The sequence below is a fragment of the Passer domesticus genome, chromosome W (assembly GCF_036417665.1).
Source record: "Passer domesticus isolate bPasDom1 chromosome W, bPasDom1.hap1, whole genome shotgun sequence".
In the NCBI taxonomy this organism is placed as follows: domain Eukaryota; kingdom Metazoa; phylum Chordata; class Aves; order Passeriformes; family Passeridae; genus Passer; species Passer domesticus.
Window position 1 is genome coordinate 9,559,969 of NC_087511.1, and position 13,883 is coordinate 9,573,851.

The window sequence follows — 13,883 nt, forward strand, 5'->3', positions numbered from 1 at the left end:
GCAGAAAGGGATCTGGGGGTGCTGGTTGACAGGAAGCTCAATATGAGTCAGCAGTGAGCCCTGGCAACCAAGAAGACAAACCTCATCTTGAGGGGCATTAGGAACAACCTGACCGTAAAGGGATTCCCTGCTCATGACAGCGGGGTTGGACCTTTAAAGGTCCCTTCCAACCCAAATCATATGATGATGATTCAGAGCTATAGCCTGTCCAACTACTGATGGTACAACCCTCACTCACTCCTGTAGCTGACACCACAGGCCCCAGGGTGCCTACACCCCCCAGTCTGACTCCAGTAGCTGGGCACCAAATCTCACTCACACAAACATGGGTCTCACCAGCTGCTGGCACCTGTTCCTTGCTGCACGCATACTGTCCTAGTTTCAGCTGGGATAGAATTCATTTTCTTCTCAGTAGCTGGTACAGCACTGTCTTTTGAATCCAGTATGAGAATAATGCTGATAACACAGATGTTTTGGTTGTTGCTGAGCAGTGCTTACCCTGAGCCAAAGGCTTTTCAGTGTCTCATGCTCTGCCAGGGAGGAGATGCACAAGAAGCTGGGAGGAACATACTCCAGACAGCTGACCTGAACTGCCCAAAGGGATAGTCTGTACAATAGAACATCATGCTCAGTGAATAAACTGGGAGGAGTTAGCCAGAAGGGGCCAATTGCTGCTTGGTCAGTGGGTGGTGAGCATTTGTTTTGTGCATCATTTTTTTTTCTTGGGTTTTACCTTCCTCTCTCCCTCTCATTTTTATTAAAACTATTAGCAGTAGCATTAGTATTACCATATTACCATCATTATTATTATATCTTACTTTGTTTCAATTATTACACTGTTCTTATCTCAACCTATGAGTTTAATTTTCTTTCCTGATTCTCCTTCCCATCACAATGGGGATGGGGGCAAAGGGAAGTGAGTGAGCAGCTGTGTGTGGTATATAGTTGCCAGTTGGGCAACACATACACAGAGGACAGATAGTGAGATTAAGCTTTTATCTCCCTTTCTGTCTATCCCCCCTCTTTGTCTCTCCCTGCTTCCTCTTTCCCCTGTAATTCCCTTAATCAGTTTGTATAGTTCTATCAATTCCTGCCTTCATCCCAGTTTGATGTCTGGGATCCCCCCTGGTTTAACATCTTATCAGTTGCAAAGTCCATGTTGGTCTTCCAGGAAATCGTGCCTGTAGTTTAGACTCCTTCCTAAATTATTGTATTGTATGTTTAGTTTGTTTACTGTTTACAGTCCCGTATAATTCTTGTAAATACCAAGTTTTATATTCCTTTCTGTGGAACAAAGAATATCTTTATGAAGTTGGATTCATATTTTAAGATGTAGAGCCTCAGCTACCCTTGCAGCGATTTTCAGTCCTGTACAAATGACACCTTCTCTGTGGTGACTTCAAGTGTAAGCACAGAAACGTAGAATAGTAGAGTAGTTGAGGTTGAAAGGGGTCTCTGGAGCTTATCTAGTCCAAACCCCTTCCCAGCCCATGCTCAAAGCAGGATCAATCAGAGTAAGTAGCTTGGAACATTGTCCAGTCAGGTTTTGGATATCATCAACCATGGAGAATCCACAACCTCTCTTGGCAGCCTGGTCTTGTGTTTGATCACGCTTAGAGTTAAAAAATATTTTTCTTATGTTTGAGTGGAAGTTCATGCATTTCAGTTTGTGTCCATTATCTCTCATCCTTTCACTGAGCACACCTGAGAAGACTTTGGCTCCATCTTTGTGCTGGTTTCAGCTAGGGTAGAGTTAATTTTGTTCCCAGTGGCTGGTACAGGGCTACATTTTGGTTTTGTGCTGAACACAGGGTTGATAATACAGAGATATTTTTGTTATTGCTGAGCAGGGCTACACAAAGCCAAGGCCTTTTCTGCTTTTCATACTGCCAAGCTGTCATGGAGGCTGGGAGTGCGTGGGAAGTTGGGAGGAGACACAGCCACGACAGGTGAGGCAAACTGACCAAAGGGATATTCCAGACCACATGACATCATGCTCAGTATATCAAGTGGGAGGAAGAAGGAGGGGCATGCTTGGAGTGATGGTGTTTGTCTTCTCAAATCACTCTTTTTTGTGACAGACCCCTGCTCTCCTGGAGATGGCTGAACACCTGCCTGCCCATGGGAAGCAGTGACTTAATTCCTTGTTTTGCTTTGCTTGTGTGTGAGGCTTTTCCTTTCCCTATTAAACTGTCTTCATCTCAACCCATGAGTTCTTCAGCTTTTACCCTTCCGATTCTCTCCCCGATCCTGCTGATGAGGGAGTAAGCAAGTGGCTGCATGGGGCTTGGTTGCTGACTGGGGTTAAACCACAACAATCTTTAATGCACAGTGTATTTAGACACAGATAAGATCCCTCCTGAGCCTTTTCTTTTGCAGACTAAACAATCTTAAACAATTCAGGAAGTGTGGACTGGATGGGTGGACACTGAGGTGAATTGACAACTGTCTGAAACTCAGATCCCAGAGGGTGGTGATCAGTGGCACAGGGTCTAGTTGGAGGCCTGTCACTAGGGGTCCCCCAAGGTTCAATACTGGGGCCAGTATTGTTTAACTTATTCATCAGTGACTTGGATGACAGGGTAGATGCATCCTCAGCAAGTTCTCTGATGACAAAGCTGGGAGGAGTGGCTGATACTCCAGAGAGATGTTCAGCAATTCAGAAGTACCTCGACAGATTGGAGACATGGGTAGAGAAGAACTGTCTGAAACTCAAGAAAGGCCAGTGCAGGGTCCTGCACCTGGTGAGGAATAACCCCAGAGACCAGTACAGGCTGGGGGTGACCTGCTCAAAAGCAGCTCTGCAGAGAAGGACCTGGGGGTCCTGGTGGACAACAAACTGCCCATGAGCCAGCAGTGCCCTTGTGGCCAAGAAGGCAAATGGCATCCTGGGGTGCATTGGGAAGACCATTGCCAGCAGGTGGAGGGAGGTGATCCTGCCCCTCTACTCAGCCCTGGTGAGGCCTCACCTGGAGTGCTGTGTCCAGTTCTGGGGTCCTCAGTACAAGAGAGACATAGACCTCCTGGCATTTCCCTTTGATAGACTGCATGAGGTTCCTGTCTGCCCATTTCTCCAGTCTATTGAGATCCTTCTGAAGGCACAACAGCCATCTGGTCTATCAAACGCTCCTCCCAATTTTGTACCATCTGAAAACTTGCTGAGGGTGCTCTCTGTCACATTGTTCAGGTCATTAATGAAGTTGTTAAACAGTATTGGCCCAAAGATCAGCCCAGGGAAACACCACTAGACACTGACCTCCAGCTAGACTTTAGGCTTCTGATCACAACTGTCTGACCCCAGCAGTTCAGCCACTTTTCAGTCCACCTCACTGTCCACTTATCTAACTTGCAATTTGTCAGCTTGTCTATGATGATGTTATATGAGACAGCGTTGAAAGCCTTCTGCTGCTGTCCCCTCATCCACCAAGCTAGTTGACTTGTAGAAGGCTTGCATGTTGGCCAAGCACAATTTGCCTTTTGTAAATCCATGGCGACCACTCCAAATCACCCTGTGTCCATTGTGTGCCAGGAAATGGCTTCCAAGATTATTTTTTCCACCATCTTCGCAGGAATAGAGGTGAGGCTGACCAGCCTGTATTTCCTCAGATCCTCCTTCTCGCCCTTTTTGAAGATTGAAGCGTCATTTGCTTTCTTCCGGTCCTCAGGTATAATGGCAGAGTTCTTGGGATCTGTCTGACCCTGGCAGCCATCAGTGTCCCGGACAGAGGAGTCCAGCTAAGCACAACCTGTCCAGGTCCCTCAGGCAGGCTCCCAGCCTCAGGCGAACTTAGCAAGCAGCTCAGCTCTTAAATGAGATCAGCTCTTTGGAGAATTCAGGTCTTTAGCAATTTCAGCTCTTTGCTTGCTAAGTGCCTCGGCAGACGCAGGGATGAGAGAGGAGAAGGCTGTATGAGGTTCCACAGATGTGTCTTTATTAGCAGCCTCTGTGAAGGGTGACAGTGACAGCTCTTCTGGCAAACTGGGCAGAGGTAGGGGTTTATATAAGGTATGTGGGTTTTGGGAAACAGTCCAATAGAAAGGGTCAAGGTAAATATGACCTATGGTCTTACAGAGAGATAACAAGGGTCCGAGGCAGAAGAGGGATTTCTTGGTCCAGTCATTGTGACTAGGCATTTCTTATCTTAGGCAACTGACCTCCAGGGAGGCCTTACAGGCCCTGTGGCTGCTACACTCAGGAACCTCCCCTATCCTTGGAGGTGTACACAACCTCTGTCCCTGGAGCTGTACATGACTTTATGGGACAGGTCCCTGAGCAACCTGATCTAATTAGACTTGCTTTGAACAGAGGGTTGGACTAGATAACCTCTGGAAGTCCCTTACAGCATAAATTTTTCTATGGTAAATTATCAGCCATACTAAAATACAGCTTACTGGTGGATGAAATAGGTCTACAAGCTATGTCACATCAGCCAGCTCCTCCTTCCATAGCCTTTTAAGGTGTTATCTACAAATGAAATCGTAAGGAGTTACACCAGGAAAATCATAGAGGCATCATCTCCTGTATGGAGACAACTTTTCTGGGCTGTTTATCCAGTCAGTATTTTTATTTTTGTTTTGTTTTTTAAAGTTCTTTTTCCCAGACAACCATGCATTTTGACATTTTGTTAGATTTCTCTGTCTGCCACCAGACTTCCTTCTTTCCACCCACTGGTTTTTGGCTTCCATCAGCTCTTTATCCAAGACCAGAACCCTTTCCTGCTCACTCAATCACAGTTTCACTATTCAGAATCAGACAACTCATGTTTTACTTTCTTCCTCACTGACTGGGCCTAGTTGCTGTTTTCATGAGCAAATGATCTCTTGGGAGGTCTTAAGGGTTGCATTAGAATCAAGCTAGCACATCACCAAAAAAAGAGAATAAAAGAATATCCATGTTACTTGTCATAGAACATTTTCCATTCACACCATAGGTTTAGTACTTGCTCCTTTCTGTTTTAATAGGATAATTTCCTTCAACCACATATCCTAGGCCCTGTATATGGAATGGAATAGACTCTTTGTTAATAGATTAGGTACTAGAAACCAGAGTTCATATAATTAATAGCAAAAGCAGCAGGTGCAAGGAAATACCCCATTTAGTGTCATCTGGAGGATATCCGTTGGTCTTTGGAGTAATTAACATATAAACAGGATAAAACAAACAATCCTCTGCTTAATATAGTTGAACTATAAAGTCAGGTAAAATGTCATGAACTGCAATAAACTATACATTCTCAGTATCACTGCCCATAATTTAAAGAGGAGAAGAACTAGAGCTTTTAAAAGAACAACAAATGTGGATGAAGAAATATGTTTTCTTTTGTCTCAACAGTTCAGTGTCTTTGGCTGACATTTTTCAAATAGAAGTTATCCTGATCAGACATTCTATACAGATATTTTCAGTCTTTGATTACAGTTTAACAATGTAATGAGCGACTTTCCATTTTTACAGTATCTTAAACAGGGACACATTGGTAATTCTTAATAATAAGCATGTCTTAACAGACCCATTTATGACAGAAGATTGCTTAGATATTATAAGAGCAAAGAAAATAAGGGAACAAGAGAGTGTTGAAAAAGTTTATCTGAAGAATAAATTTGGCAAAATATGTCCATTAAGAGGATGCTGCAAGTGTTAACATCAGTATCAGAACCCAAGTGTTGTTGACTTTTTTGTGTCAATGCCAGATTATCATCAATAGACATTTGCTGGCACCAAAAAAGTCTTCTACAGGCCTTTTGCTTCTTCCTTAACCTTATATCAGAAGTTTCAGGGGATATATTTAGACTTACCTGGAAAAAGAGGGAGGGAAGGTTCTTCCTGAGCAACTTTGAAGTTAGTCCTACTCTGACTGTGTGTGTGGGTTTTACCATATAACCTCTAGAGGTCTCTTTTGACCTAAATTATTCTATGATTTTAAGTTTGAACATGGGAGAAAGGAATTTGATGGTAGAAAACCACGTTCATCAAAGCAAGAAAAGCACAAGAAATAGAAGAGTCTGAGAGAGAAGCAAAAGGACATATTCTCCTTCCTCTACCTTCCTTCCTTTGGAAAAAATAATAAATATGTATATCATTGCACTTAATAAATAAATTATATAATTGTTTTCTGTAAGTAATGACTACAACTGCCTCAGCAATTTAGGAACTTCCCAGTATAATTTCAACTAGAAGAATAGAGGCCCACATGGAGACTACTTTATTACACAGATGATTATATTATGACAAATTTAGATCATACTTCCTATCAGCATAACTTAAAACTTGCCCATAAACTCACGTTTTTTCCCCAAACAACAAAATACTGCATATACAGATTCACACTGTCCAACTGTAACAATTACGTGAATTCATTTTAGATTAATTCAAGTGATATAAATCTTACTTGTTTTCACTCAAATAATGATTTAATATGACAAAAAATAAAGTTTTTGTTCCAACATTTTTCTTTGCTAATTAAAACATAGCAGCCCATATGATGTCATGAAAAGTGCATTATTTTAGTAAACATTCTAATTTAGATGAATAACCAACTTACATTGTTCCATTTGTGTAGACTGTGTCACTTCCCTCCACATACTGAACCTGGGCTGGGTAGACATGTTGGACCTGTTGCACAGTCTGTACTTGCTGTACCTACAAACAAGAACACCAGAAATATAGGATAGTTTAGCTTATAAAAAGAATGACTAGTGCTTCAGTGCATCTAATGGTTTCTAAAAAATACTCTTAATTTTGGGACATCCCTGTTCTCACAATTACTAAATGACACAGAATGCAATACTGTGCTGCAAGTCTGTAATATGCTAAGTGGAGTACTGTGTTGATTTGGCATAGCCTGATTTTTTTTTTTTTTTGTAGCCGGGGGGAGGGGGGCACAGGAGGAGCTTCTCTGAGAAACTGCTAGAAGCTCCCACCATGTCCAACAGAGCCAGTCTCTGATGGCTCTGAAGACAGACATGCTGCTTGTCCAATTAAGAGAGGTTGGTAACACTTCTGTGATGACATATTTAAGAAGAAAACCAAAACAGCGCACATGCAGTTTTTTTCCCCAGGGGTGGGGAGGTGCCATGGCTGTCGCTGCGGCTGCCGCCATCTCAGCACGGACCACGGCAATCTTTGCCTGCCTGGCTGCCCCTAGCCAACCACGCTGCAGGCAGAAGGGCAGAGGCGATGGTGGCGGCTTCTCCCTCCCAGCGCCCTGCATGAAGAGAGGCGTTAAAATAGCGCAAGCGCTGTGGCAGCCACCACTGCACGCATGTGGTGGTGGGGCTGTGTGGCCAACTGAAAATGTGGCAGGCAACTCCCTGATGCAGAACCTGGATAAAATCAACTTCTTGGCACTGCAGGACCCTGCAAGACTCTTTGAATTAGTGGAACTTGTTTTCAGTGGTACCTACAAGCAGCAGTTTTTCTTCTAGTCAGAGGAGGAAGTGAGGACATGTGAGGGAAAAGAACATGATGGCACCAAGGTCAGTGGAAAAGAAAGAGTAGGAGGAAGTGCTCCAAATGTTGGAGCTGAGATTCCTCTGCAAGCCGTAGTGAGGACTATGGTGAAACAAACTGTCCCCCTGTAATGCATGAAGTCTATGGGGGATGCAGACATTCACTTGCAGACCATGAGAAAAGTGTTCATGCTGGAGTGGGTAGATGCCAGAGAAAACTCTAATCTAGTGGGAGATCCGAATAGAGAGAGAGGGCCCTTGCTCACAAAATAGAGCAGCCTAACCTTAAAAGACTGCAGCCTGTGGACGAGTGACCCACGCCACAACAGTTTTGGAAAAACTGCCCATGGGTGGGACTCCACGGCATAGCAGAGAAAAGACTTCTCTCCCTGAGTGAACAGAAAAAGATCTGGAATGACGAACTGACCAAGACCTCCATGCCCTGTCTCTCATGCATGCGATGCATCATCATCTGTCTCCGAGGTGAACTTCTCCGGCAGACATGTTCTGGAGTGGAGGATCGTGCTAAGAGAGCTTTTCAAAAACCAGCAAAACTGTGAACCTAGCTCAGAGAGACAGAGGGCGCACCAGCCTTAGCCAGATCAGGAAGTGTGAAAAGCTAGATAAGCAGTAGCTCTAACTCAGTGTGGGCAGCGCCAGGAGTGAAGGTGACCAACTCCTACAGGTACAAAAGGCGTACTCAAGAAGCAACCAGGAGTGGGGCAAATAGGGCAGGCAAACAGGGTGTGACTGTCATGGTTTAGGAATGGCATTCCCCAATTTAGGGCTCCCATTGTTTTATGGCAAAACCAGCCTTCAGGAGGATTTGGATTATCTTCTCCCCTTTCTCAAAAACCTCCTCTGCTGTGTTGCCCTATAGGATGATGTCATCAATGTACTGTAAGAGTTCTGGAGCCTCACCCTTTTGCAGTGCCGTCTGGATCAGTCCATGGCAAATAGCAGGGCTATATTTCCACCCCTAGGGCAGTTGGCTCCAGGTGTACTGGACGCCCCTCCAGGTGAAAGCAAACTGTGACCTGCACTCTGCTGCTAAAGGAATGGAGAAAAATGCATTAGCAATATCAATGGTGGCACCATTTTGCTGCCTTGGACTCCAGTTCATACTGAAGCTCCAGCATGTCCAGCACGGCAGCATTCAGTGGTGGTGTGACTTCCTTCAGGTCATGACAGTCCACTATCAGTCTCCACTCTCCATTGGACTTAGGCACTGGCCATATGGGGATATTGAAGGGTGAGCAAGTCTTGCTGATCACTCCCTGTCTCTCCATAAATCATCTGTGGATGGGAGTCCTGGAGTCCCGGTTGGTGCAGTGTTGTTGACGGTGCAGTGTTGCGGTAGCAATTGGTACCCGTTGTTCTTTGCCCCGTATGAGTCCCATAGTAGAAGGGTTCTCTGAGAGACCAGGCAAGGTACTCAGCTGTTTAATTCCCTCTGTCTCCACAGCAGCTATCCCAAAAGCCCAACAATGCCTATTTGGGTCCTTGAAATACCCTCTCCTGAGGTAATCTATGCCAAGGATGCACAGGGCCTCTGGGCCAGTCTCAATAGGGTGTTTCCACCATTCTTTTCTAGTCTGGTGTCCTGGGGTGACTTTATGATGCTTGCATCCCCAATTGTCTGTTCTGTTTATGCTGGATATTAAGTTCTGCACCTTTAAGACTGGTTCCGAGAGTGAAGGGGGGGGGGAGAGAAGAAGCGCGCAGTTTGTTATCAGAAACTGCACTTGTTCCCCCACATCCTTCTCCTGGACTGTGTTGTCTGCAGCATGGACAGATGGCGGGAGAGACCTTTCCTTTACTTTTAGTTAGTTTTTAGCTAGCTGAGGCAGAGAAGTACCCTGGACTGTGGTTTTTCTTTTTCTTGGAACTGTTTAAACCTGCTCTGGACTGAAAACCCAGAAGAGCACCGGGAGCTTGCACCTGTGGCCCACTGGGCCAGGCCTGGGCCATGGCATTTCCAGTGCCAGAGGGACTGATAACAGACTGGGTGAGCCAAGCTGCAATCCACTAAAAAGAATTTTGGAGTTTGTCATCTCTTCAGATTGGCAAGAGGTTTCATTGTTTGATATTGTTCATATTTTGTGCTGGTGAATGCTTTGCCTGTTAAATAAACAGGTTTTTTCCACTTTCCTCAAAGGAAATATTTCTTGCAAACCAGTTGGGGGAGGGGCTGCTTAAATCTGCTTTCTAGAGGAACCCCTTTGGTGGTTTTCTCCCAAATTTGCACTAAACCAGGACATCAGGCTTACTTCAGCTTACAGTACAGTCAGCTGTTGGGATCTCCCTGTCACCCCAGAAAAAGATGGATTCTGCCCCTACATATCTTGATGGGATCAAGGTACATTGTGCGCCAGTGTTAACTAAAGCCTTATACTCTCGTGAGTCTGATGTGGCAGGCCATGGGATCCCCACAGTCCAATAGATCTTACTGTCCTTTTCCTCCATCTGTCTGGGAGCATCACCCCTCTAGTCCTGGTCATAGTGCTCATTGCTCACTTCTTGTAAATATGACCTGGAAGTCCCTTCAAGATTATGGGAAGTAACATCAGCTCCTCTGTTCTGAGGACTTGCCACTGGAAACTGGAGCAGCATTTATCCTTGAAGAATTTCCTGCGGTGGTTGTTCTTCCTCTCAAATCACATACCCATGCTACTAGGGCAGAGGTGGGTTTTCCATCCCACTTCCTCATGTCCTCTCTGCGGTCATTCAGGTAAAACCACAGGTTACCTCATGGTTTGTACCCTCTCCCTCGAGCAGGGGGGATGCTTGCTCCCAATAGCAGAGACTCTGGTCCATACTGGCAGGGCATAGGACATTTTATCTCTAACCCGCTTGAGTCTTTCAAATCTGTCCACAGTCTTGGACTGTTTTTCCACAGCCGAGGCACAGGTTGGTAGGGAGGAAAAAAGATGCTCTTCATATTGCCAGAGTTGGGTAGTCACCTGAATCACTGTTCGTTCTCCTTCTGTCATTGACATCAAGGCCAGTGAGTTGGTGTATGACAGTGGTGTGTTCTGTACAAACTTCTGCCACATGGATTGTGTACACTGGACCTCATCTGGATCTATAGGGGACTGCTCATTATTTGAATCTCTACAGAGTACGTCCAGCACAGCTAATTTTCTCAGGTACTAGATACTCTTCTCCATGGCATTCCACCTGCTTGGGCTCAATACTAAATCATCCTTGAGAAAATATCATTCCCTCATGCTTGTCAGGAGTTACTTCCAGAGGCTGAGAGTTTCTGTCTTCTTCCCAATTGCCTTGTCAATGCCTACATCCCGGGACAGGGATCCCAGTTCCTTGGCTTCACTACCATCTAGTTTCATATTGTGGGCTTCAATATCCCAGCCCTGGAGCAGCCAGGTCACCAGGGGCTCACCCAATTGGTGGCTGAAATCTTTTTGCACCTATCTTGCAGCTCACATGAGATAGGGATTGGGTGATTATCTCTGGTTCTACCTCTTCCTTTTGAGACGACCCTGCTTCTTCTTCAGCCCTCACTAGGCAAAGTGATTTGGTCTAAGATTTTTTTTTCTGTATAGGGGCGACTGCTACCAGCACAGATTGTTGCCCCAGCTCAGCTGCAGTTTGAGTGGCCATGGTGCCTGCTCGTTTGCTTTCCTCCTGCTCCCTCTGAGGGTGCTGTCTAGTGACAAGCAGTGTTTGATAAATAGTAGCCAGGGTCCAACACACTGCAAAAAAGTTGTTTTTCTCTGGAGTTGCCACAGCTTTCTCCTTGCAAATATTCTGTAATTTTATCAGGGTCCTGTAGTTGTTCAGGGATAAACTCCCAAAACATTAGAGGAAATAATTTCTCCAAAAATGGGCCTATTTTCTCCCACATTCCATGCCACTCATGATTATTCCCCCTTGGGGGAGATCTCTGAATGATCTTCCTAAAAATCTTTCTTGGCTCTAAACATGGTGTGGACCATACTGAGGAGACCTGGTAGACTTAGCAATAAGAACATGCTTTCCTTAATGTTCAAGGAAAACTAAATTCTCAAAAGCTCTTATAACAGGCCTAAAATATGAAAAGGGGGGTGAAAGGGTGCGGAAAATCATCCTCCCCCATTCACTCCAAAAGATAGGTATGATCATTAATGCACTCCCAAAGGTAGCGTCTGAGGAGATAGGAGGATAGGAGAGCAACACTGAATACACATCCCAAATGACCCTCATTGTACTTGATGTTATCATGCAAATATAACAGCTGATATCCCACAGTACAGCAACAAACCTATGCTGATCTTTCCCTGCTCTGAAAAAGATCATCATGAGAAGCACACTCAGTAATATATACAGGGTTGGGTATCACACTGTCCTGGGTTGTAAGATGTGGTTTGGGGGTGTGTGTTCTATTTCCCATTTGTTACAGGGGGGGCAGTTATCTTCTGTTAATTGAGCAGTTTATCTCTTTCACAACCAATCCTCACTCTGGGGAGATGTCTTCTGTTAATGGGCCATTGAGTCTCACTGCATGACAGATAAAATTACATCATCCCATTGTGAGATGCTCCGCCCAGAGGGAGGAACCAAGCATTCCTACCTAGATATAATCTGAGATTTGGAACACCAGAAGCAGCCTTTTCCCACTGGATTCCCAGAAGATCAAGCCCATCTACACCACTACTGGATCTCCAGGGGAAAACTGCACCCTTCTACAGGATCACTGCTTCAACAGAACCACATCTATCACTCCAGGAGGACTGCAGCCACCATTTAATTGAACTGATACCAACACCCTGACCCACAGAGTGTCAGGTCGTATTCTGACTCTGTCAGTATTGTTTTGTATTACTGCATTTTTAAATTTTATTTTAATTTTCTTCCCTAATAAAGAACTGTTATTCCTACTCCCATATCTTTGCCTGAGAGCCTTTTAATTTCAAAATTATAATAATTTGGAGGGAGGGGTTTTACATTTTCCATTTCAGGGGAGGCTCCTGCCTTCCTTAGCAGACACCCGTCTTTTCAAACCAAGACAGACACCCACATGAACATACCAAGCAACATTGTGACCAGTGGCTTTGTACCTTATACAACAAATGCTTAGATCAAATTTGTTTCCAACCCGCTCTGGGCAGATCTGTTTTTATCTCAAGCCTTCATGCTTCACATTGGGTGCCAAATAAGGCTGTTGTGGTTTAGGAATGGTATTCCCCAGTTTAGTACACCCACTGAACACATTGAACACATGCTTCTGCTTCCCCACCTCCCTCCAATTGGAAGCACAGAAGGCAAAGATCACATTTTGAGATAAGAACAATTTATTGGAAACAGCAATAAGATTAGAACAGCATCAGAAGCAATATTAATAACAAAAGGTATAATAAAAATAAATTATTTACACAGAAATCCCACAAGAATAAACAAACACCGGGCAGCTTTACCTGACACATTTTCTCAACCAGAAGGAACATCCTTCTCCTTGGAAGTGAGAGAGACCCTTTTCCCCACCCCCAAAGCAAGAGAGCATCCCTTTCCCACCCCTGGCAGTGATGTGAGGCGGTATTGAATAAAATTATGGTCCTGCCCACACCCCCTCCTGGCTACTGCAAAAAATTAACCCTGTCCTGGATGAACCCAGGACAGTGGCACATCAGCCAAGGCAGGTGTGGCAGTTTACACAGCAGTTCAGGCAAGAAAGGCATGCAGGGATGACATGCCCCCCCTACCAACTCAAGTGGCAAGCCCAATTAGTGGTCATTAGTAGGTTTAGGAAAGGCAGGTCCTGCCTGACCAACGTGATCTCCTTTTATGACCAGGTGACCTGCCTAGTGGATGAGGGAAAGGTTGTGGATGGGTCTACCTGGAATTCAGTAAAGCCTTTGATACTGCCTCCCATGCTGTTCTCCTGGAAAAGCTGGCAGCCCACAGCTTAGACAGGTGCACTCTTTGCTGGGTTAAAAACTGGCTGGACGGCCAGGCCCAGAGAGTGGTGGTGAATGGTGCTGCATCCAGTTGGTGACCAGACAGTAGTGGTGTTCCCCAGGGATCAGTGTGGGGCCCAGTCCTGTTTAAGATCTTTACTGATGTTCTAAACAAGGGGATTTAGCCTACCATTATCAAATTTCTGGATGACACTAAATTGGGTGAGTGTCAATCTGCTGGAGGGTAGGAAGGATCTGCAGAGGGACCTGAATAGGCTGTATCAATGGGCCAAGGCCAATTGTATTAAATTTAATAAAGCCAAGTGCCAGGTCCTGCACTTGGGCCACAACAACCCCATGCAACACTACAGGCTTGAGGAAGAGTGACTGGAAAGCTGCCTGGCAGAAAAGGACCTGGAGGTGTTAGTCAACTGCTAGCTGAACATGAGCCATCAGTGTTCCCAGAATGCCAAGAAGGCCAATGGCATCCTGGCCTGTATCAGAAATAGTGTGGCCAACAGGATCAGGGAAGTGATTGTC

General features: G+C 45.0%; 1 protein-coding gene across 4 annotated transcripts in view; it reads right to left on the bottom strand.

Moving 5' to 3' along the window:
- The window catches only part of LOC135289144 (transcription factor RFX3-like), a 193,757-nt gene that overhangs the window by 125,092 nt on the left and 54,782 nt on the right, over positions 1-13,883 (bottom strand). For all 4 annotated transcript variants that reach the window (XM_064402541.1, XM_064402540.1, XM_064402543.1 and 1 more), the window contains exon 3: positions 6,540-6,637. In XM_064402541.1, the coding sequence (XP_064258611.1) occupies positions 6,540-6,637 (98 nt within the window). The remainder of the gene's footprint in view (positions 1-6,539; positions 6,638-13,883) is intronic.